The 21,424-nt window shown below is 31.9% G+C and overlaps 2 protein-coding genes and 1 long non-coding RNA gene across 3 annotated transcripts; 1 reads left to right on the top strand and 2 right to left on the bottom strand.

Moving 5' to 3' along the window:
• Positions 1–120: 120 nt before the first annotated feature.
• LOC123910942 lies at positions 121–4,363 on the bottom strand. Its single transcript, XM_045962231.1, has 11 exons — positions 4,051–4,363; positions 3,603–3,700; positions 3,420–3,506; positions 3,185–3,341; positions 2,568–3,047; positions 1,722–1,864; positions 1,404–1,601; positions 1,192–1,282; positions 929–1,094; positions 603–713; positions 121–511 (listed from the first exon to the last, which is right to left on the bottom strand). The coding sequence occupies exons 1-11, from the start codon at positions 4,192–4,194 to the stop codon at positions 381–383; spliced, it is 1,806 nt and encodes a 601-aa protein (XP_045818187.1). The 5' UTR covers positions 4,195–4,363; the 3' UTR covers positions 121–380.
• A 2,349-nt stretch (positions 4,364–6,712) lies between these two features.
• Positions 6,713–11,175, bottom strand: LOC123910941. Its single transcript, XM_045962230.1, has 10 exons — positions 10,844–11,175; positions 10,171–10,281; positions 9,531–9,638; positions 9,093–9,392; positions 8,510–8,652; positions 8,197–8,394; positions 7,949–8,039; positions 7,516–7,837; positions 7,211–7,321; positions 6,713–7,117 (listed from the first exon to the last, which is right to left on the bottom strand). Exons 1-10 carry the CDS (start codon positions 10,913–10,915, stop codon positions 6,993–6,995), a joined length of 1,581 nt encoding a protein of 526 aa, XP_045818186.1. The 5' UTR covers positions 10,916–11,175; the 3' UTR covers positions 6,713–6,992.
• A 7,363-nt stretch (positions 11,176–18,538) lies between these two features.
• Positions 18,539–21,161, top strand: LOC123910940. The gene is made up of 3 exons (XR_006810350.1): positions 18,539–18,910; positions 19,011–19,159; positions 21,000–21,161. It is a non-coding gene; the product is annotated as an uncharacterized LOC123910940 (long non-coding RNA).
• The last annotated feature ends 263 nt before the right edge of the window (positions 21,162–21,424 follow it).

Genomic DNA, 21,424 nt, shown 5'->3' with positions numbered 1-21,424 from the left:
GGCTAAAATTATATTTTAGCCAAAATGGAATCATTGTACAAGAGACATACATCATCTAATGAAAACATGACTTTATATAATAAACAATTAGTAGCAACAAATATTGATTGAAAAACATTATACCTCCAATATTTGGTCAATCTGCATCATTATTATTTGAAATATATTTGTAAAAACCCAAGGACTAAAAATATATTTTAAACAAAATAGAATCATCATGCAAGAGACAGACATCATCTGGGATGTTAAAGTAACTAGCTACATTCAAACCTAAGGACTTTTGTTTCTGTTACCAAAAAACTAGAAGGATCCTAAATTACATTTTACAGTCAAATATCCCAAGCAAGCTGGCATGTAATTTGGTAACTACTCTCAAACAATTACACTGAAGTAAGCTTTGGTAAGCAATCTCTCCTAGAGGAAATGTACTTATTGACCTCATCTTTCTGCTCAGCTGCATAAACAAACCATTTTTCATTGACTTTAACAGCATCTTCATGGATCTTCATATCTGTATAGTGATATGTATTAGTAAACATGCTATAGCCTGAATTTCAATGGTATTATTCATAAAAGTTCAGCTAATTCATTTTGGAAATTACCTTGTAACAAGAAAGCATATTCATCATTACAGCATCTTAATTTCCAGAACGTCTTACCACTGTTATCCAAGTATTCAGGCTCAATTCTCACTGCATCACAACATTGGTTCCCTACAATGTTAAAAGAAAATCAAGGTCAACCATTGCAATTGCAGAACATTGAACTTTTACAAAACAAAGAGTAACCATATTCACATATTTCTCTAATTAGGTACTTTTTTCAATTACACACTGCCACCTAAATATCACAATCAGATTGACGACATTTATGCATGAAGTTGATTTAAAGTATGAGCATATGAAAAACTCGTAACATCACAACATACCTTTAGGAATTATGCCCTTTGCCTCAAGCAACTCGGTATGAGCTTTAGCTGCTTCACTTTTAATTTTTGAAACAAGAGCATCGTATTCTGAGATTGAGAGATTATTCCCATTCGATATAACAGCTTTTGCCATCTCATCTTGCAGCTGTAGCTTAAGACTTCTTTCCTGTAGATAACATGTACACAAAAATATGAACAACATGCAACAGTTTGCAATTGCACCATTTTAGAAACAAAAACGAAAGCACATTCTAACATCTCACCTTTTCCTTAGCTTCAGCAACCTTAGATTTTGCTGCTTTCATTTCTTCAGCAATTTTTGCATTTTGGTCATCAATATAACTCCTTAGCTTCCTGAGCATATAAAAGCAAGTACCCAACAACTTTAAACAAGATGAAGTCTATTTATTATTGAGAACACAGAGTAACAGGAGAGTTCTAATAATAATTTCCTGTTTAAACTTGAAAAGCTTACATTGTGCAGAGAGCTTCCTCACAGATAAAATTCAGAAGGATAAGCTTTTTAGATATGTCCAACTCATTATATCCACTAATGCCTCTATTAAGCCAATCCAATGCAAACTCTTTTAGTTCAAGATCAGATTCAGTAATTAAATCCTCCAAAACTTTCAACCATGAATTTTTTCCATTGCCCTCAGCTAAGGATGAAGACCTACACCAAAGTGATCCAAAATAAAAATATTCATTCTAGCCATACTATACAAAATAAACCCCTCTCGCCCTTCAAAAATGAAATAATAAATAAAAAGTCAAATGGGATAAACAGACTCACTCAGTTTCTGATTCAGATAGTATCAAAGTCAACAACTTGATTTGGAACTCAACCACTAAAGTATTTTGTCCGCGTCGTAAATTTTGCTTACGTATCAATGCTCTTAAAATAGCTCCAGCTTCTCCTTTCTTGATATCAAGAGCCTGGTTATACATGGAAACAAATGTGAGAAAACTTGATAAAGCAATTTTGAAAGGAAGAAATGTAACAACGTTATTTCTAGAGAATTCAATTCAATTTAAAGGAATAAATCAATAATGACATTGTAAAGTTAATCGAAGAATTGATTTTTAGATTACATGAAATTAATAAAATGGCAAGGGACAATAGGTCTGTTATTGTAGTTAGTTAAGTTGTTACTTGTTAGTTTAGGGTTAGTTAGTGGGTGTGTTAAGAGATAGTTAGGCCAAATAAGGCATGCTGCCTACAAATAGAGAGGTGGTCATCTTATAATTTGAGAAGAATAGGGGCTTTTTGTATTGTGAGGTAGGCAGACCCTGCCATTGTTTGTAATGAAAGGGGATTCTTTTCCATTTTCATTAATAATATACTAGTTGGTTCTATCAAGTCCAATATAATATCATGATTATTATTAATTTGATCTTAGACTCCAATATCGATAAGTTAAGTTGGACAGAAACTAAACCAAACGAACCCTAAAATAAACCAAAATTTACTTGCTGACTGAACCAACAAGCTATGGTTTATTATGACCATCAATATCATTAAAAGAATTTGCAAAAATCAAAATATTCAGTTTGTACTAGATGCAACAGTAAATTATAATTAATCAAAGATTTAAAAGAAAATTAAACATCTGTACAAAATACCAATTCTAAGGCATACCTTTCCAAACACTCTGCAGAATTCTAAAAACTGCAACGCATTCCCAACATCTTCTGGTGCAAACTCAATATCTAATATTTTTGTCATCTCAATGCCAGGAGGCAAAGGAGTCTCTTCCTTAATTTTTTGAGCATGCAAAATTATACCATTTGTCTGAGACTTGGCAGTAGCATTGTCACCATCATCCATCGCAACAGGACCATCCATTTGACCACGAATCATGCCATGATTCTCCTCTACTTTTGTTTCCATTTCAGCCTTTGCATTTCTTTTCACTTCACCGTCTGAAGCTCCATTACAAAGTTTAGACATTTTCAATTTCTTGTTTTGACAAGCATCATCAACACTGTTATAATTAGACATGTCCTTTAGCTTTTCCCGCTTCATTTTCTTGGTTTTCTCATTTTCAACTTTTAAACCTTTTTTTCCACCTAATGAGTTTTCCTTCCCTGGTTCCCCTGATAGATCCACTACAAGCTCCTGAAGTATATATATAACAAATATGAACATCAACCATAAAAACTACAATGAAAATGAGAAAGAAACTTATTAACCATCAACACAAGTTAACTTATGTGTCAACTACAGAAAAATAGGGAGAAAATCAATCAACACACCATTTCCGAAGTAGCTTCCTTAATAGGCAAAACTGCAGCATTGTTCGATTGCAAATCTTCAGAAGCCTTCTTGCTAAGCATTTCTGACACAGAGTTATAACCGGATGCCTTGGCACAACGAACTAGTAAACCAGTAGGTTGTTGACCCCTTTTTTTCCTACAAGGTCACTCTTCTTTCAGAACTAACACACAAAATGGTACAAAAATCAAAACACATTTTCAAACCACAACTTACATGCATATACTACAGTTGCAAATGCCTTTGCACTTTGGACAATTCCAATCATTCAATAGATCTACCTCCTCCGCCTTTTCCCCATATCTAAATTCAACACACAAAAATCACACAATAAATTAATCTACCTCTGTACTCTTAATAAAATAGAATAATTCTGTAATTAAAAAAGGTGAACCAAACCTATTCAAGAGGCATTTGTGGCAGAACCTAATGAGACAAGGCTTCCCATCTCTTGGATTCTTACATCCTGCAGAAAAATCCCTTGTTTTTTGCCGGCACTTCAATATTGAAAAGCAAGCAAACAAATGTCTTAGCATCAAAATTAACTTTTTTTTTGATAAATTAAGAGCATCAAAATTAACTTTATTAAAACTGGAAATCAAAGAAATACACATTTTCTAGGCAGTCAAATTAAACCCTATAACTTCATAATCCTACAAACCATCAAGAAAGTTCTCTTTTTTCATATAATTCCTAAGGTTCCATTATAAGTCATATGTCCATGTCAAATTATCAGAAGTCATCACATCTCAGAATATAAAATAAATTATAACAAAAAAAATCAGAAAACAAGAAAAATCAAAAGGGAAAAATTACGAAGTACTAAAATAGAAGGTTCAAAATCAACCTGGTGACAAGTTTTGCCATTTTGAGAATCATAGATTCTGTTTCCAATAACACGAATTCCGCGTGCATTGTTACGACTCACTTGGTTTCCATTGGAATCAACCTTGCTCTGATTGAGTTGTAGTGAAGATGAATCGAGTTCCATTGTTGGTACCAAAAAGGAACAATGATGGTAAGAAAATTGAAAGAGAAAGAGATTTTGGGAAATTGACGAAATGGGTCTTAGATTGAAAATGAAGAGAGAGAGAGAGAGAGAGAGAGAGAGAGAGAGAGAGAGAGAGAGAGAGAGAGAGAGAGATTAATAATGAAATGTTAAGTGCTTAAATTTGATTTCCCTCTTTCTATGGTCGGATAGCGGGAAGGGAACTACAGTATTTCATTTGAAATTTTTGATTTGGAGATTTGTGGCGCTAAATTTAGAAGGGATTTGTTTTCTATGTGAAACAAAAATGAAAAGTTGGAGATTTCAATTTTATGATTTTAAAATGAAAAGTTGTTTTTTTTTTAAAGTGAAATGAATTGGAAATTTTAATTTTTAATAGGGGTGAGGGTGACAACTTTAGGAATATCAATTTCATATGTAAATGAGGATTTCTGTGGGGATTGTCTAATTTGGGAGAATGAAGAATTTTTTTTCTGTGGGGATTGAGATGGAGGAAAGTTCCCCCCGAAAGAGGTTTGAGAATGGGGAAGATGTTTTGTCCTTCGTCCTCAAAAATTTTATTAAAATAACATTTATAAATGTACATTTAAGTATTTTATAAATTATTTTCTATTATGTTGTTACACAATATGAGTATACATATGATGTTAATATTTTAATATTTGTATTTGTTTTATAATTACATTTTACTAGTTTTTTTTTTTTTACAACTAATTTGATTGAAAATAATAGAAATTTGATTTATTTTTTAAGGTTGATGGATCTCTTCGGGAACTATGGAGATCCGCGGGGATGAAGATGGAGGAAGAATACTCCCCGAAACGGGGAATGAGAATGGGGAACATTTTAGATGGTAAGGCAAGGAGTGATAAAGTAACATACGCTCAATCTCTGCCCCGTTGACATCACTAACTTAATTTGTATCTATCTCAACTTATTTGAAATTAATCCGACTTTGACGATGAATTTTATTTTGATAAGTGTGGACCTTCATTTTTCTCGAATTTCTAAATTAGGTGCAAAGATAAAGATATATACTATTTGTTCAATACTTTAAACTTTGTCATGTGTTGTTCTGTCATATACTGTCCTCTCCAGTACTTATATTTTACGGATCAAACGGACCGTATAACACAGGAAAAAAAAAACTAAACACCAAACAAACACAATAGCCTTACATCTCAATCAGAAAAATACTTAAGGGTCACTAACATTTAAACTTTTTATTTCGTCACATTCACATAAAAATACATATAATTTATTTAATAAATATATCATTTAATTATTTAAAAAATACACATTATTTAATTATTTTTTCTTTCTACTTTTTATCAAACATGTACGGTGATCAAATGAAACTGAAAGTTATCAAATGTTAGTGACTTCTCTCAATCAAGTCTAACAAACATGCACCAGACACAGACCTTATACATGCTCCAGCACCAAACCGTCACAATTAGTTTTAGCCTATTTCTCGGATATGGATTCCCTACGGTCATTATTCACTCTCAACCATTGAATTACATCAATGCATTTTATAGTGTTAATTTTGCATCATTTGATTTCAATCAAAAGGTGTATAATGCATTGCTATTAATAATGTCAACAGAAGCCTCTGCAATATTTTTTTTCTCTTTGGATCACAGTTCCTACCATATTTAACTTACATGTGAACACCAACTCATTCCTAGTCCTCCATAGCTCATTGAGAACGCCCATAAAAGTCACAGTCCAACTATAACCAACACTAGAACCCCTATTTGTTATTTTTTTTATCAACAAAGCATGAACATCAAAGGTCCAGAGAGAGTTATGGATATTCACTCTAGCAAGTAGCAATTTCCATCCAAATAACAATAGCACGTTTACAGTCACGGAAAGTATGAACAAAGGTTTCACTCTCCAAACAAAGCCTAGTCCTAGATGCAAACACAGGCTTCTAGTAATCCTGAATATCTTATGATTATCAGGTATACTTGAATAATCCAGCTATTATAAGTTATAACTATACATGATCTACTAGGAAACTAATGAATCCCATATAGCCCATTCATCAATCTTAAAACTACGATAAGATTATTAAACATCATTAGAAAATATTGCATAGTAAGTGACTTGGAACCATGGGGACTATGATCAATCACTAAAACATTTTATTTTCATCAAAATAGTAAAAATTTGGTAGCACAGACTGACATCGATGCCAGGGTCTTGAGCTTCGAAGCCAGCAATGTTTTTGCCCATTACTGCACCAATTGGCACATTGGCTTCGAACCTAGGAGTGTGCATTTTCTGTTTTCCTGCACTTAAAAGGGGCCTAACTTAGGTTCATTGTTCAACAAAAACATCCATAAGAGGGTATTCTAGTAACATACATACTCTAACTTAGGGATACCATCATTCTCATCAAATATGCAGAATTCCAACACACAGCACTAACAACAAGCTTATCAAAGATGAATATGTAAAAGATCAAGGACTAAAAATCATATTTTGGATATAGCCAAAATGGAATCATCCTTTAATAGATCTAGTAGCAATAAATATTGATTGAAAAACACTATACCTCAAAATATTTGGTCAATATGCATCCAGAATTACAGTACAAGAAAATAAACTAGCTACAAATTGTAACTAATTACATTGAATCCTATGGACCCTTGTCACTATCACCAAAAAATTGGAAGGACCCCTAGCAGACTGGCATGTATGTTGTAGTCAAGCTGTTAAACAGTATACCATGTATTTTCTAACCAGGCTGTGAAATAGTTATACTGAAGTCAGCTTTGGTAACCAAACTTTCTCTTCGAGGCAATATACTTATTAACCTCATCCTTCTGTTCAGCTCCAAAAAAGAACCATTTTTCATCAGCTTCAACAGAATCTCCATCTTCTCTCTTGACATCTGTATTTTGCTATATATATTAGTAAACTTGCAAGAGCCGAAGCCTTTTATGGTATCATTAAAAAAATTAAGCTAATTTGTTTTGAAAATTACCTTGTAACAAGAAGGAATATTCATCGTTACAGCATCCTAATTTCCAGAATGCCCTGCCACTGGTATCCATGTACTCAGGCTCGACTCTCACAGCATCACAACATTTCTTCCCTACAATGTTATAAGAAGAAAATCAACATCAAAGCTTTTTTTTCATTTTCTAGTACTATTTTATACTTGTTTACAACTTAGGTACTCTTTTCAATTACACAAACCACCTAAATATTACTATCAGATTGAAGAAACCTATGCATGAAGTTGACTTAAAATTAGAGCATATGAAAAACTCAAACAGTACAACTTACATTTACGAATTGCTCCCTTTGCCTCAAGCAAATCAGTATGAGCTTTATCTGCATCACTTTTTAAGTTTGCAAGAAGAGTTTCATGATCTGAATTTGGAAGGCTAGCCTCAGTTGTCATAACAGTGTCTGCCATCTCATCTTGCACCTCAGTTGACATAACAGCTTCGGCCATCTCATCTTGCGCCTCAGTTGACATAATATCTTCGGCCATCTCATCTTGCACCTCAGTTGATATAACAGCTTTTCCCTTCTCATCTTGCAACTCAGTTGACATAACAGCTTTCGCTGTTTCATTTAGCAGCTTTAACTTTAGATTTCTTTCCTATAAATAAATAAATAAATAAATAAACACAAGAATATGAATGTGTGTCAGTTTGTTTGCTGCCTGTAACACATCCAGAAACAGAAAGCAAATCAACTTGTATCATCTTACCTTTCCCTTAGCATCAGCAACCTTCGATTTTGCTGCTTTCTTTTCTTCAGTAAATGTTGCATTTTGAGAATCAATGTATGTCCTTAGCGTCCTGAACATATAAAAGCAAGTACCCGGCTACTTAAAACAAGATAAAGACTATTATTAAAAAGACAAGGGAAGAACAAAAAAGAAATAAAGATAAGCAAACAATGAAGTAACAGGAAAGTTTCTCACAACAATATTCTGTTTAACCTTGAAATACTTACTTTGTTCCCAGAGCTTCATCACATATGAAATTCAGAAGGACGAGTTTTTGAGACAAGTCCAAATCATAATAGCCGCTGATGCCTCTATTGAGCCAATCCAACGGAAAATCCTTCAGTGCACAATCAGACTCAGCAATTATATTCTTAATAACATTCAACCATGAGCTTTTGCCATTGCTGGCAGTTATGGATGCAGGCCTATACCAAAGTCCAAAAATAACAAAGTTTATTCACAATATACTATGCAAAATAAATCCCTCCTACCCTTAAAAAATGAAATAAATAAATGAAAAGACAAATGGGATAAACTCACTGCATATCTGAGTCAGATACTATTAGAGACAATAGTCCAACTTGGAACTCAATCGCCAGAGTATTATGTACGTATCGCATATTTTGCATGCGTGTCAATGATCTCAAAATCAATCCTGCTTCTCCTTTCTTGAAGTCAAGAGCCTGTTAAGTGTAAAACAAAATTATCTCAGCTATAATAGCACCATTTTGTCTAGAGAATTTAATTCAATTTAAAGGAAAAAAATAATTAAATGACTATTTGCAAAGTCAATCTATGAATTGATTTTAGATTGCATGATATTAATATAATGGTAAGTAGTCTCATTTTATATCATGATTATAATTGATTTGATCTTAGACTTCAATATCAAGAAGTTAAGTTAGACCTCAATAAAACCAAAAAGAAAACAAAGATTACTTGCTGATTGAAAGAAATTGACCATAAATAGCTTTAAAAGAATTTGCAACAATGGAAATATTCAGTTTACGGACTACTAGATTGCAGCAGTAAACTGCAATTAATCAAACAAAGATTTAAGAGGACATTAAACATCAGAATTCAGAACAAAAAATTAAATTCATAATTCATAATAAAAACATACCTTTCCGAACACTCTGTAGAACTCTAAAAACTGCAACACATTTCCAATATCTTCTGGTGGAAATTCAAATTCTAATATCTTTTTCATCTCGATGCCAGTGGGCAAAGGAATTTCTTCGACAATTTTTTCTGCACGCACAATTTGAGATTCGTCACCATCATTGTCACCAGTACCACCAACGATAACAACAGTGCCTTGGAATTCTGTTTTAGCTTTCTCATGTCCAATCTTTAAAGCCTTAGGTCGACCTAACGATTTTCCCTTCATAGGGTACTCTTTGAATAGACCTAGTACAACCGCCTGTAACAAATATAAAAACCATTGTAAAAAAAAAAAAAGAAAACCAACCATAAAGAGGAACCTTGTTAAGCGTTAACCATCAAACACAAAGATAAATTATGTTTCAGATACATAAAAATTGAGATTGAATCAACACACCCTTTTCAACGTAGTCTTCTTTCTGAGCAATTCTGGCACAGCAGAGGCCTCGACTGTATGAACCAGCAAATCAGTAGGTTCATGACCATCCATTGTCTTCTCCCGGAACTTCAATGTAGAAAATCAAGCAAACAAATGTGTTAGCATTAAAATGAATATTATTAAAACTTAAATCAAAGTCATACACAATTTCTAGCTAGTAAATAAACCTCAAAACATCATCATCCTACAACCCATCAACAAAGTTCACATTTTTCATATAATTCCCAGTGTCCCATAAGAAGTCATATCCATGCTCATATAATCCATTTTCAAATTGTGCTCTCGCCAGAAATCATCGCATCTCAGAATATAAAAAATAAAACATAGCAAAAACACCCGAAAACAATAAACACATACAAAGACTAAACCTTCATACATCGTCACCCTACGAACGGATTTTTCAATCTAAATCTACAAAGCATCAACACAAACACAGACACCAGACACGAAACTAACATGTCAATATTAGTAATTAGAACAAGAAAAATTTGCATAATTGAATATATAATATGTTATGATGAGAAACCCTAAGGGTTGAAATTTGAATCAAATCAACAGAAAATCAAAATTGAAGAAGCATAGAAGCTAAGAAATGAACCTGGTGACAAGAATTGTCATTGGCATCAAAACTGCTCAGATTGAGCTGTGATGGAGATGAATTGAGATCCATTGTTTGGTTTGGTTTGAGTGAAAATTCAGCCGATTCGTTCTGAGAGAGTAAAGATGAATTAATCGAAATGGGTATCAAGCAAAAAAAGCGCATTAGCATCAAAATGTACATTATTAAAACTGTAAATCAAAGTCATACACGGTATCTAGCTAGTCAAAATAAACCCCAAAACATCATCATCATCATCCTACCGCCAATCAACAAAGTTCTCATTTTCATATAATTCCCAATGTCCCATAACAAGTCATATCCATGTTCATATAATCCATTTTCAAATTGTACTCTCCAAAAATCATCACATCTCAAAAACACCAGAAAACAACAAATACATACAAAAAGTAAACCTTTCATACATCATCACCCTACAACCCATCAAATTCAATTTTTTACATTAACTTAGGGTTTAGAAATTACTCCACAATCTATAACCACAAAGCATCAACAAAAACACAGACACCAGACATGAAACTAACATGTCAATATCAATAATAAGAATTACAAAAATTTGGCTAATTGAATATATAATATGTTATAATCAGAAACCCTAAGATTGAAAATTTCAAAATTAAAATTGAAAAAGCATAGAAGCTAAGAAATGAACCTGGTGACAAGAATTGTCATTGGCATCAACGTTGCTCTGATTGAGCTGTGATGGAGATGAATTAAGATCCATTGTTGGGTTTGGTTTGAGTGAAGATGAATTGAGATCCAGTTTTTGGTTTGGTTTGAGTGAAAAGTTACAGAATTTGCTCTGAAAGAGTGAAGATGAATGAATCGAAATGGGTTTGGGTTTTTGTTTTCCCTCCTTTTATGCTGAATTTTTAAATTCGTTAATTTGGTAATTTATTTATGGAAAGTTGTTAATTAGAAATTAGAAATGGAAAGTTGTTTGACCAACAAAGAAACGGTAAGAATAGTTTTTTTTTTTTTTATAAGAATAGTTTTTCAGTCTGAGCTTAAAATTTAATATATTACCACTATAGATCGGAAATTTAATTTTATAATTATCTAATAATTATTAATTTCTTAATATTAGTTATAATAAATATTATTTTTATTTTATTGAGAAAATTCACTTTTTAGGTACATTGAGTGTCTAATGTATCTAGACTATATTATATGTCAAATACATATAATATAGTTACTCAATATGTCCATTTGAGTTTAACTCATTTGGTTGGGACATCACTTTATATATGTAGCGGTTGAGGTTCAAATCCGGGCACTTCATTTATTCACCTTAAGTGTGCGTTTGATTCGCAAAACAGCAGATACTTGATAGAATAGTATAAGACAGAACAAAATAGTACAGAACAAAACAAAACTGCACCGGAGAGATAGAGAATGATATTTTTTATATTCAAAAATAAAATGAATATTTTCATATTTTTTATAGTTGTACTATTAAAGTCTTTGCGTTTATCAAATTTTGCTTTAATATATTAAAAGTTTTATTGGGAAATTAAATGGACAATTAATAAATATAGAAGTTTAGAAATGTACTCCGTTCGATCACTATTATAAGCAAAAAGTCACTTTTTTAGGTTCATTGAAAAGTTAATGTATCTGGTCCATAATATAGGTCAGATACATCAGTTTTTTAATGAATCTAAAAAATTATTCTTTTTCTTACTCCCACCTTCCCATTTTATAAGACCTCATTCGACTAAATGCACTATTCATATGTCTTATTTTGACCGTATTTTTCTAAAAGTATATAAATGTAAATATGATCATATAAGATCTTGTATGATTTGTTTCGACGAATATTTTCAAAATATCAAATTTCTATAATTTTTACTAATGCACAATTAAAGATATTCGTAATCCAAGTTATGCATCGGTGTGCGTGCAATGGTCAACTAGTTCTTATATTTTGGGACGGAGGGAGTATAATAGTGACCGGAGAAAGTATTAAAGATGTGAATAGTTTGTCTGGCTAATGCTATGACAGATCACCTTCACAAGTGGTCCACTGTGGACAAGTGATCTACCGAATATGAATTTTACGAAATTCACTGTTGGATTAATTTTATATCGTATAAATCATCCAGAAATTTTTTAAAATTTTTTGAAAATCATTTGATATGTTATTGAGACCCATCAAGATTTCTGTTATTTAATAAACTATTAATCTTGATGTGTCTCAATAACATATCAAATGATTTTCAATTTTTCTAAATTTTTCTATGGATGATCTATATTATTTAAACTTTCAATCAAACGGTGAATTTTATAAAATTCATATTCATTATAATGTTATTCATGACTGGTCCACCATGGACCACTTGATGAAGTAGTCCATATTAAAATTTACCTAGTTGGTAATTAAGGTTTGCGTATTTATCAAATGTTGCATTGTAAAATGTAAAGGTGATTGGATGCATCCGAAAATGATGTGTAGAGTAGGTTGTTATTAAAGTGTCCACATTTATCAAAAGTTTCATTGGAGTTGGAATTAGTTTTATTTTGGATATTCAAAATTCGAACCAAATTAAACAGCATAAAATTGGATCGGATGAATTTTTTTTTTTTAAGTAAACATTCAAAACCGAAAGGAACTGCTAGTGATTCTATCTTTGAATCGGAAGAATTTTTTCTTTAAAAATTAAAACCAATCCAAACTGAACTTCAAACACCCCTTGAGTGGATATGTCAGAGGTTTTATATCATAATTAAACTCACTTGTATATTTTTAGTCATAAAAAAAGTTGTAGCACACCTAATAATTTTCAACCTGCTGTGGGGTTTTTTACATAACTCCTTCATACTGCATTTTAACATAAGAGAATTCAAATCAAGTGTTCTGAAAAATACACCGAATACGTTACTTTTGACCGTGTCACACAATATTAATGCTAATGAAGCCTAAAATATTTTTAAGGGATCATTTAACTCATTAAACCTAGTATTATCGTATGCTACTGATGACTGTCAATTATATGATGTTTTTAGTAGTAATTTAGGGTAGTTTTAATAGTAATTGAAGCCTAAAAAAAGTAAATACCTGAAAAAAGTGAAGTTACTTGGCCCAGAAGCAAAAAAAATGGAAAAAAACATAAAAAATGGGAAAAAAACGTAATAAACAACACAAGACATCGTACCTACGATGAGATCCAGCGTGGCGCGATGAGAATGCGGTTTAAATCGAAGAAAATTTGCAACAAATCTTTTCCATCGTACCACGATGACATATCATCGTGGCACGATAAAGACGGTTGAAGAAAAACAGAAAATCTGAAGTAAATCTTCCATCGTGGCCACGATGAGGCAAAATTACAAGCCATCGTGGCCACGATGAGTAACATGGGTGGCAGAAAAGCCCAAAACCCAACTAAAAAACTATAAATAGAGCTCTCTTCATTCACTATTATTCATTCATAAATCACTCAACAATAGTGATACTCAGGAGAGTTATGAGAACTCTAAGGAGGAGGCAAGGAGGGCCAAGGAACTCCAATGCCAATAAAGTTCTTTTCTTTATTGTCTTTTGTAAGTTATTTTTCCTAGGTTAGGTCGAGTAGATGAACTCCCTTATTAATGCTTGAGATATGTAACCCTGGTTCGATAAAGTTTATGCTCAATTGTTATTACATTATTTTCTATATTTGTCTTAGCTTGAATTCTTCATTCTTTAGTATTGATTACATTAATTGAATGAACCTAGAGTGAAATTAACTGATCCCGTGACAACAGCTTAATAAGCCAGACTAAAGAGACATTTCATCTTACCGATATGTGAGACCATTAAATTCAGTATCTAACGGTATACGGGGGCAGGATTAAGATTAACAAGTAGTTAAATTATGCACTGATGTTAGGAAACCGAGCTGACTTAGAGAACTTGTTAAATTCTGAACTTCTAAAGGTAGGGACGCCCCTTCGAGGCTGAACCCGTTAAAGATAATGATATGAAATAATGAAGGCTAAACCTAGACTAGCTTAATTGGTTCGACCTAAACAGTTTGCAATAGAGGTAAGTTAGTAATACTAGGCTTACTTTACTGAAACTTAATCTGGTAGCTTATAGCTGATAATAAGGTATAGTATAATGCCACTTACCAAGAAGGAGTATGAGAGGGATTCGAAACACTTAATCGCACACCCCGTGTGGTCAGACACACGCCTTTTATTATTGCTCTTTACTTTCTTGTTATTTACTTTTATGCAAAACTCTCTCAAACAAACAAAGTGAATGCAAAACAACTTTACTTTATAAGTTCCTAAGCGAAACTAGTAATTTTGGCACAATCCTTGTGGAGAACGATAACTTATCACTTTATTACTTGGTTGTGATTTTGTGCACTTGCAGAGCCACCATCAGCTACTCAGGCTCGTGTCTCATAACATCCTAACATATCTTAGGTATAACAAGTATTTCTTTGAATTGTAGATTCCAAGCTTCAAATACAGGCATAACTTTGTTTTGGGATGTCCTTCCTGATATTTTTAGAAGAGTGAGAATATCTGTGAAAAAATAGGCGCATGCGAACTTTGTTTAGTAGTAAAAAAATTTATTAACAAACTTACCATAACATAAGACATGTTTTTATTTTATTTTTTAAGTAGCAAAAATCTTTTATTAACAAACTAACCATATCATAAGACATTTTTTTTTTAACATAAATTTACATAATAGACACAGACATGTGCAAAACGCGCCCTGTATGGCCGCTACTTGAAAATAAAGGAAAGAATAAGATGAATACAAAAAATGTCATATATGAATCTATACAGAAAAATAGGAACAAAACAAAAACAATAAAAAATTATAGAAATTTTAGTTAATAAAAAAATATAGAAATAATAAGATGAATACAATAAAAAAAATTATATGTGAATCTATATATGCATAAAACTTAGAACAAAAAATAATTATAGAAAGTTTAGTCAATATAAAAATTTATAGAAAAAATAAGATAAATATGCATAAAAAATAGGTATATAAAAATAGAATCATAAATAATATTTTTCATAAAATAAGCTATGAAGTTTACTACAGTACTAACGAATAATAATAATAATAATAATAATAATAATAATAATAATAATAATAATAATAAAGTTAATTATTATTAAATGTTCTTAATCAAATTTAGATTTTTTTTTATTAAAAAATACATAAGGGACTATTATTTGTAACTGATGACAGTCAATTAGATGGTAATTTTATTAGTAAAATAGTATATAGTTTTAATAGAAATTGAAGCCCAGAAGCAAGCAAATACCTGAAAAAGAGAAGATACTTGGCCCAGGAACAAGAAAAGTGGAAAAAACATCAAAAAGGGCAAAAATGTAATAAACAGCGCAATCCATCGTACCCACGATGAGATCCGGCGAGGGGCGATGAAAGGCGTTTAATTGGAAGAAAAATTGAAGAAAATCTTTCCCATCGTACTACGATGGCTTGCCATCGTGGCACGATGAAGACTTGAAAAGCACGCAAGAAATCTTCCATCGCACCACGATATGATCGATCGTGGCAACGATGAGGCGACAATACACGCCATTGTGGCCACGATGGGTGCGCAGAAAAGCCCAAAATCCAGCTGAAAAACTATAAATAGAGTCTTTCTCCTCCACTATTATTCATTCAGAAATATTGAGAACAATTCAATATTCACAAGAGAGTTAGGAGAACTCTAAGTAGGAAGCAAGGAGGAGGCTCAGGTGCTCCAAGGGCATAAGGGTAATCTTTATGTTTTCTTTTCCTTATTGTTTTGTTATGGTGTTTAGTAGCTAAACCCCATCAGGGTTATGTCAAGTAGATGAACTCCCCTAGGAATGCTTAAGAACATGTAATATGGTTATTTCCAAGTCTTTATACAAATTGTTATTCATTTATTATTTGTCAGTATTTGTATTTATCGTTTTATACACTAGCATATATGAACGTACGCATAGTCTGTTAGTAACTAGGGTCGAAGTGGATATCGTGACACATCTAAGACTTCGGAAACAAAGGGATACTATAACTCACTTACACGAGACCATTAAATTCAGTATCTGCGGTGAGGTTAGAGATTAAGAATCACACATAGTTAAATTTTGTACTGATATTAGGGAACCAGTCAGACTAGAGAACTTGATAAATTAGGAACCTCTAAAGGTAAGGATGCACATTAAAAGGCTGAACTCGTTAAGGTAAGGACAAGAAATAACAAAGGCTAAGCCTAGTTTGATTGATTCACCCTAAACAGATTACAATAGAATATAGCTAAACTAAGCTTACTTTAATAGAAATTAATCTTCAGATAATATGTCAATAGTAAGCAGATATAGCGCCAGTTACCAAGCAGAACTAGGGGAGGAAACTCAAACCTTTACTCTCAATTACTCTTCACTTTAATTGCTATTTATTTTCAACGGTTCAAAACCATCTCAAACAAACAAAGTGAATGCAAAGTCTTTTATTTCAATTTATTGTTAAGAGCGTTAATTCATAAATCGAACTAATAACCTTGGCACAATCCATGTGGAGACGATAACTTACTACTTTATTACTTGGTAGCGATTCTGTACACTTGCAGAACCATCGTCAATAACTTATACATAAAAATTGGATAAATATGTGTCAAATTTATTCAAATTAATAAGTTTTACATAAAAATTATAACATATATTTCTAAAAATTATAAAATTATAATCAAATTTATTCATTTAATAAGTTTTACAAAAAAAATACATAATAGTTTCACATATTTTTCAATATAAATAAAATTTCATCATTATAATAATAACAAACTTAAATGTCGAATAAAAAAAAACAAATTTTAACATATTTTTATATAAAGAATCCTTGAACCATTTGTTTTTTCAATGTAGCAAAATAGATGTGAAAGTCCGATTTTTGTATAAAGAATCCTTGAACCAGTTTATAGAATTTCTAAAACAACGATCCGAATCCATGGTTTCTTTTATATAGTTCCTTCAAATATAAGTAAAGAAACAGTAAAATGTATTTAGTTCAGATTTCGAACGAATACATTTGACTTTTTTATAATATACTTTCTCCGGTCTCATATATAAGAAAAGTTTGACTTTTTAGGTTCATCGTAAAATAAATGTATTGAAACTATATTATAGTCTAGATACATTCATTTTACAATTAATCTAAAAAGCAAAACTTTTCTTTTATATATATATATATATAACCGGAGGGAGTATAAGACAAGAGAAATTAGTTTAAAAAAATAATTAAATAAGACATAAATGCAAACTGTTAAATGCTCGTAATAATAATAACATCGTTAAATCCTTCAAAAAAAAAATAATAACATCGTTAAAATAATATTATATTAAACCTAAAGAATTATTTATTATATCTTAATATAAAAACAATATATATTGTCTTATTTTTTTGGCAAAGATATATTGTCCTTTTTTTTTCTAAAATATTTATGAGTAATCACCAACACATGCTATATGTATCCGTTTGAATTGACTTATTTTTAAGCTTATGTGAAACAACATATGCAAATAAATAAATTTTTATATATTATTATAAACTTTTCCAAGTATTTTATGATAAAACAACCTATAAAGTTACACATTTTGTCAATAAAAACTTATGAATTAGCACAAAAGTCTATTTATTTGTATAAGCTATTTTCATAAACTAAAAAATAAGTTAAATCCAAACGGACCCTACATTTTTATCTCCAAGCATTAAAAATATGATAAATTTACTTTTATCTCTCCCGATCCATTAATTTCAACAAGCCCCTCAATAATTTTATAATTTCAATTTTTATAGCCCATTATTTAATCTACTCTTATTTCTGTGAATATAACTCACTTTGTAGGAAAATTGCAATATAAATAGACATGAGTTTGAATTTGAAATTTTTTACAAATTTACTTTAAGAGTAAATTTTTTGCCACTAGATTACTTGATAAAAAAACAAAAAATTTAAATTACTCCTTAATATCATTTACACATAACTTTTTAAAAATAAATTTTGTTACACTCTAACCAAAATTGTTATCATTTTTAATGCTTTGAACTATTTATTATATTTTATTGCACCAATTTCTTTTTTTTTTTTGGTACATATATTGCACCAAATTCCAATTTGTAAAAGATAATTAAGAGTTTTTTTTTTTTTTTTTTTTACCAAATTTAAGAGTATTGTTGAAAACAATAAATATTGGTTTGACTTTTAAGAGTATTGTTGAAAACAATAAATATTGGATTTGACTTTGAAAGAAAAATAGACTTTAAAGAAAAACAGGTACATGATTTTTCTATTAACATCCACTCTTTTATTAGGTGAAATTGATATAAATTCGTATTAAAGCTCACTCTTTTTCATCATCAACAACCAAACCTCACTCTTTTCTATTAACATTAGCCTTCACCACTCTTTATCCTTCGGCCATTGTCCACCTTCTCTCAACCTCCTTAACCCTAAATCCAAACCATCCTTCTATGATGTAGCTTAGGTTGTGGTGTTGTGTCAAGCCCTCACGGTTGGCGACACCATTGTTCAACTAATCCAGTCTAACTGCTGTGGTTTAAAGCTGAAAGGGTTTGTTTCCATCGGCATGGAAGCCATATGGTGTTTTTGGTTCGTGTCTCCTCTTTTGGTTCATGTGGATCCATATAGCCGTCCTCCCATCAGTTGATCTGTTTAACGATGTTCAGATCTCAATGTGATCATTATCGGTTTGTTCCACCATATTTCTAGATTATCCTTCTCTGGTGTGTGGTTGGCAATTTTATCCTTTGTTTCTCTATTTGATTCTAGATTTGTTGTGATATGCAGGTTTTAAGGTTTTAGATTTGCTTACACTGCGCCAGTGGTTTTGGGGTTGGTTAGATCTGGGTTAGATGCCTCTGATGTGTTTGACTACATCCATACACAAGTATATTGTTAACGAATGTCATAATATGCATTGTTTGCAAAATCAACAGGTAATATGATTTATGGTTTGAATCAAAGAGAAACATGTAATTTTTTTATCATCATAACTACGTGCTTCTGTCTACTAAAAAAATATTCATATAGAAGCGCTTTTTTGTCTACCAAATCTTCATATAGACAAAAATATGAGGATAAATCTTCATATAGAATCACTAAAGGATAAGATTTTTTTTGAATCTTCATATAATTAGATTTGATCATATCTAATTCTCCAAACAAATCTAGCTAATAACTTGCTAACCAATTTTTTAGAAATAACCAATAATCTCGCTAAGAGAAATAGATACCAAAAATCTCGCTCGGATAATAATAATCACGCCTGATCATGCATAAACCATAGCCTAAAGACGGGGCCAGATGCATCACACATATTAGATCAATCTTGTCCCACATGTTGCACCAGAACAACAAAACAACTTGTACCACTCATGTTGTTTTAGCAAATTCAGCCAATCAAAAAGGAAAAACAAGACCAACTCACATTCGTTGTGAAATTTTTTAACACATCCCGTCATGTCTAGCACTATCGGGCTTGGTGTGTGAATATAACGGAAACTCGATAACATGTGGCCCAACAGCTCAATCTGGCTTTAGAGCTCTCACCCATCTTAAGAAGTATACCCTATGAGTCCTAGAGCTCTGACCCTTTGAGGTTGATCCCTTAAACCTTTGTTCGAAACTATTTTTCAGACCCCGAGGGGTAAATGAAAGGAATGTCGTAGCAGTTAATTCAGACCGTGCAACTTCCGATGGTTAACTCTGGTCAGTTGAGCCTTTATAGGATAGATTAAGTACGCGCTTCATGAGAAGCGACGTCTTGTCTAAGAACACAACACTCACACTTATATTGTCATGAAAAGTCCTCCAGCTCAGAGTTTCCTGGGAGTTGGGCCTTGAAAATCTGAGCAAGAGGACTTTCCATGACGATATAAGTGAGATTGTTGTGTTCTTAGATAAGACGTCACTTATCAGATAACGCATACTTAATATGTCCTACAGAGGCTCAACTGACCAAAGTCAACCATCAGAATTTGCACGGTCTGGATTAACTGCTACGACATTCTATTCATCTACCCGTAGGGTTTCTGAAGAAAAGTTTCCAACAACGGTTTAAGGGATCAAGCTCAAAGGGTCACAACTCTAGGACTCCCGAGGATTTGAGACTTCTTGAGATGGGTGAGAGGTCTCAAGCTCGGATTGATCCGTTGGGCCACCTGTTATCGGGCCACCCATCATTTATATCCACGCACCAAGCCCAATAGTGCTAGACGTGAGACAGTGTGTTAAGAAGTTCACATCAGATGTGAGTTGGTCTGAACATGAATTTATCAATAAGAGACAATCCTCACTTTACAATTTCATTTTGTAGGATTGAGTTAGGCTTAACTCTTCATTCTAAGAATACTGTTTTGGCTTCTCCTTTCTTGATATTGAGAGCCTGATTAAACATGGAAAATAATGTGAGAAAATCCGAGAAAACACCTATGAATGCATGTAATCCCATTTACTGTCAAACAGAAGTATATATCTTGGCTATAATAACGTATCCATCAAAGGCTTATTTAGGAAGGGGGCTGAAACCACTTGATGTTAGAACTGACCCCCGATTCAAATTAAGCAGATGGTGAAAACAAAAAACAGACTTATTTGATTTTGTAACAAACAAAAAACCCATCAACTTTTTTTTTCTTAAAAGAGAATATCAGGAATCATAAGATCTTTAGCCAAAATAAAAATTATTTTAAAAATAGGTACACAACTATGATCTGGATATCAAGTTTTTTGTTTTGTTCTTTTATTTTTTTATTTTATTTTTTATGTTTCAACCAGGATTGGATTCTCAGCTGCAACTCTTTCTGCTGCTAACGCTGCTGCAAGAGAAGAACCGTTGGATTGGGCTGCTATCTCTGCTTTTTTTTTTTAAACTAAAAAAATAAATTGATAAAAGGTTTTACAAACATTTGTTATGTTTAAGTTTAAGTACATATTTAAACTCTACCGTAAAATAGTACATATTTAAACTCATACACTTCTCAATATTTAGATTTTATTTTACGAAAAAAAAAATAACGAACAACTAATAAGCTAACTTATAACAAATAAATTTAGGCTCTGTTTGGTAACACAAATAAGCTAGCTTATAGCTTATTATATGAGCTTATAAGCTTGTTTCAAAAAATTAGAGGTGTTTGGTAACAAGCTTTTTGTACTAGCTTATAGCTTTTTTTCAGATGCTATTTCAAGTAGCATTTGAG

Source organism: Trifolium pratense, linkage group LG2 (assembly GCF_020283565.1).
Source record: "Trifolium pratense cultivar HEN17-A07 linkage group LG2, ARS_RC_1.1, whole genome shotgun sequence".
NCBI classification, from domain to species: Eukaryota; Viridiplantae; Streptophyta; class Magnoliopsida; order Fabales; family Fabaceae; genus Trifolium; species Trifolium pratense.
This window is presented reverse-complemented; position numbering and strand designations above follow the sequence as displayed.

Bases quoted from the DNA above. Each gene is read 5' to 3' on its own strand.
- LOC123910941 (XM_045962230.1), bottom strand. From the start codon at position 10,915: ATGGATCTTAATTCATCTCCATCACAGCTCAATCAGAGCAACGTTGAT. The intron at 10,282-10,843 runs GTTCATTTCTTA...TTACTCTCTCAG, and splicing joins ATGACAATTCTTGTCACCAG to AACGAATCGGCTGAATTTTC. The intron at 7,838-7,948 runs GTAAGATGATAC...ATTTATTTATAG, and splicing joins TTGCTGATGCTAAGGGAAAG to GAAAGAAATCTAAAGTTAAA.
- LOC123910942 (XM_045962231.1), bottom strand. From the start codon at position 4,194: ATGGAACTCGATTCATCTTCACTACAACTCAATCAGAGCAAGGTTGAT. The intron at 3,342-3,419 runs GTAAGTTGTGGT...GTGACCTTGTAG, and splicing joins TGCAACTGTAGTATATGCAT to GAAAAAAAGGGGTCAACAAC. The intron at 1,095-1,191 runs GTGAGATGTTAG...TGTTATCTACAG, and splicing joins TTGCTGAAGCTAAGGAAAAG to GAAAGAAGTCTTAAGCTACA.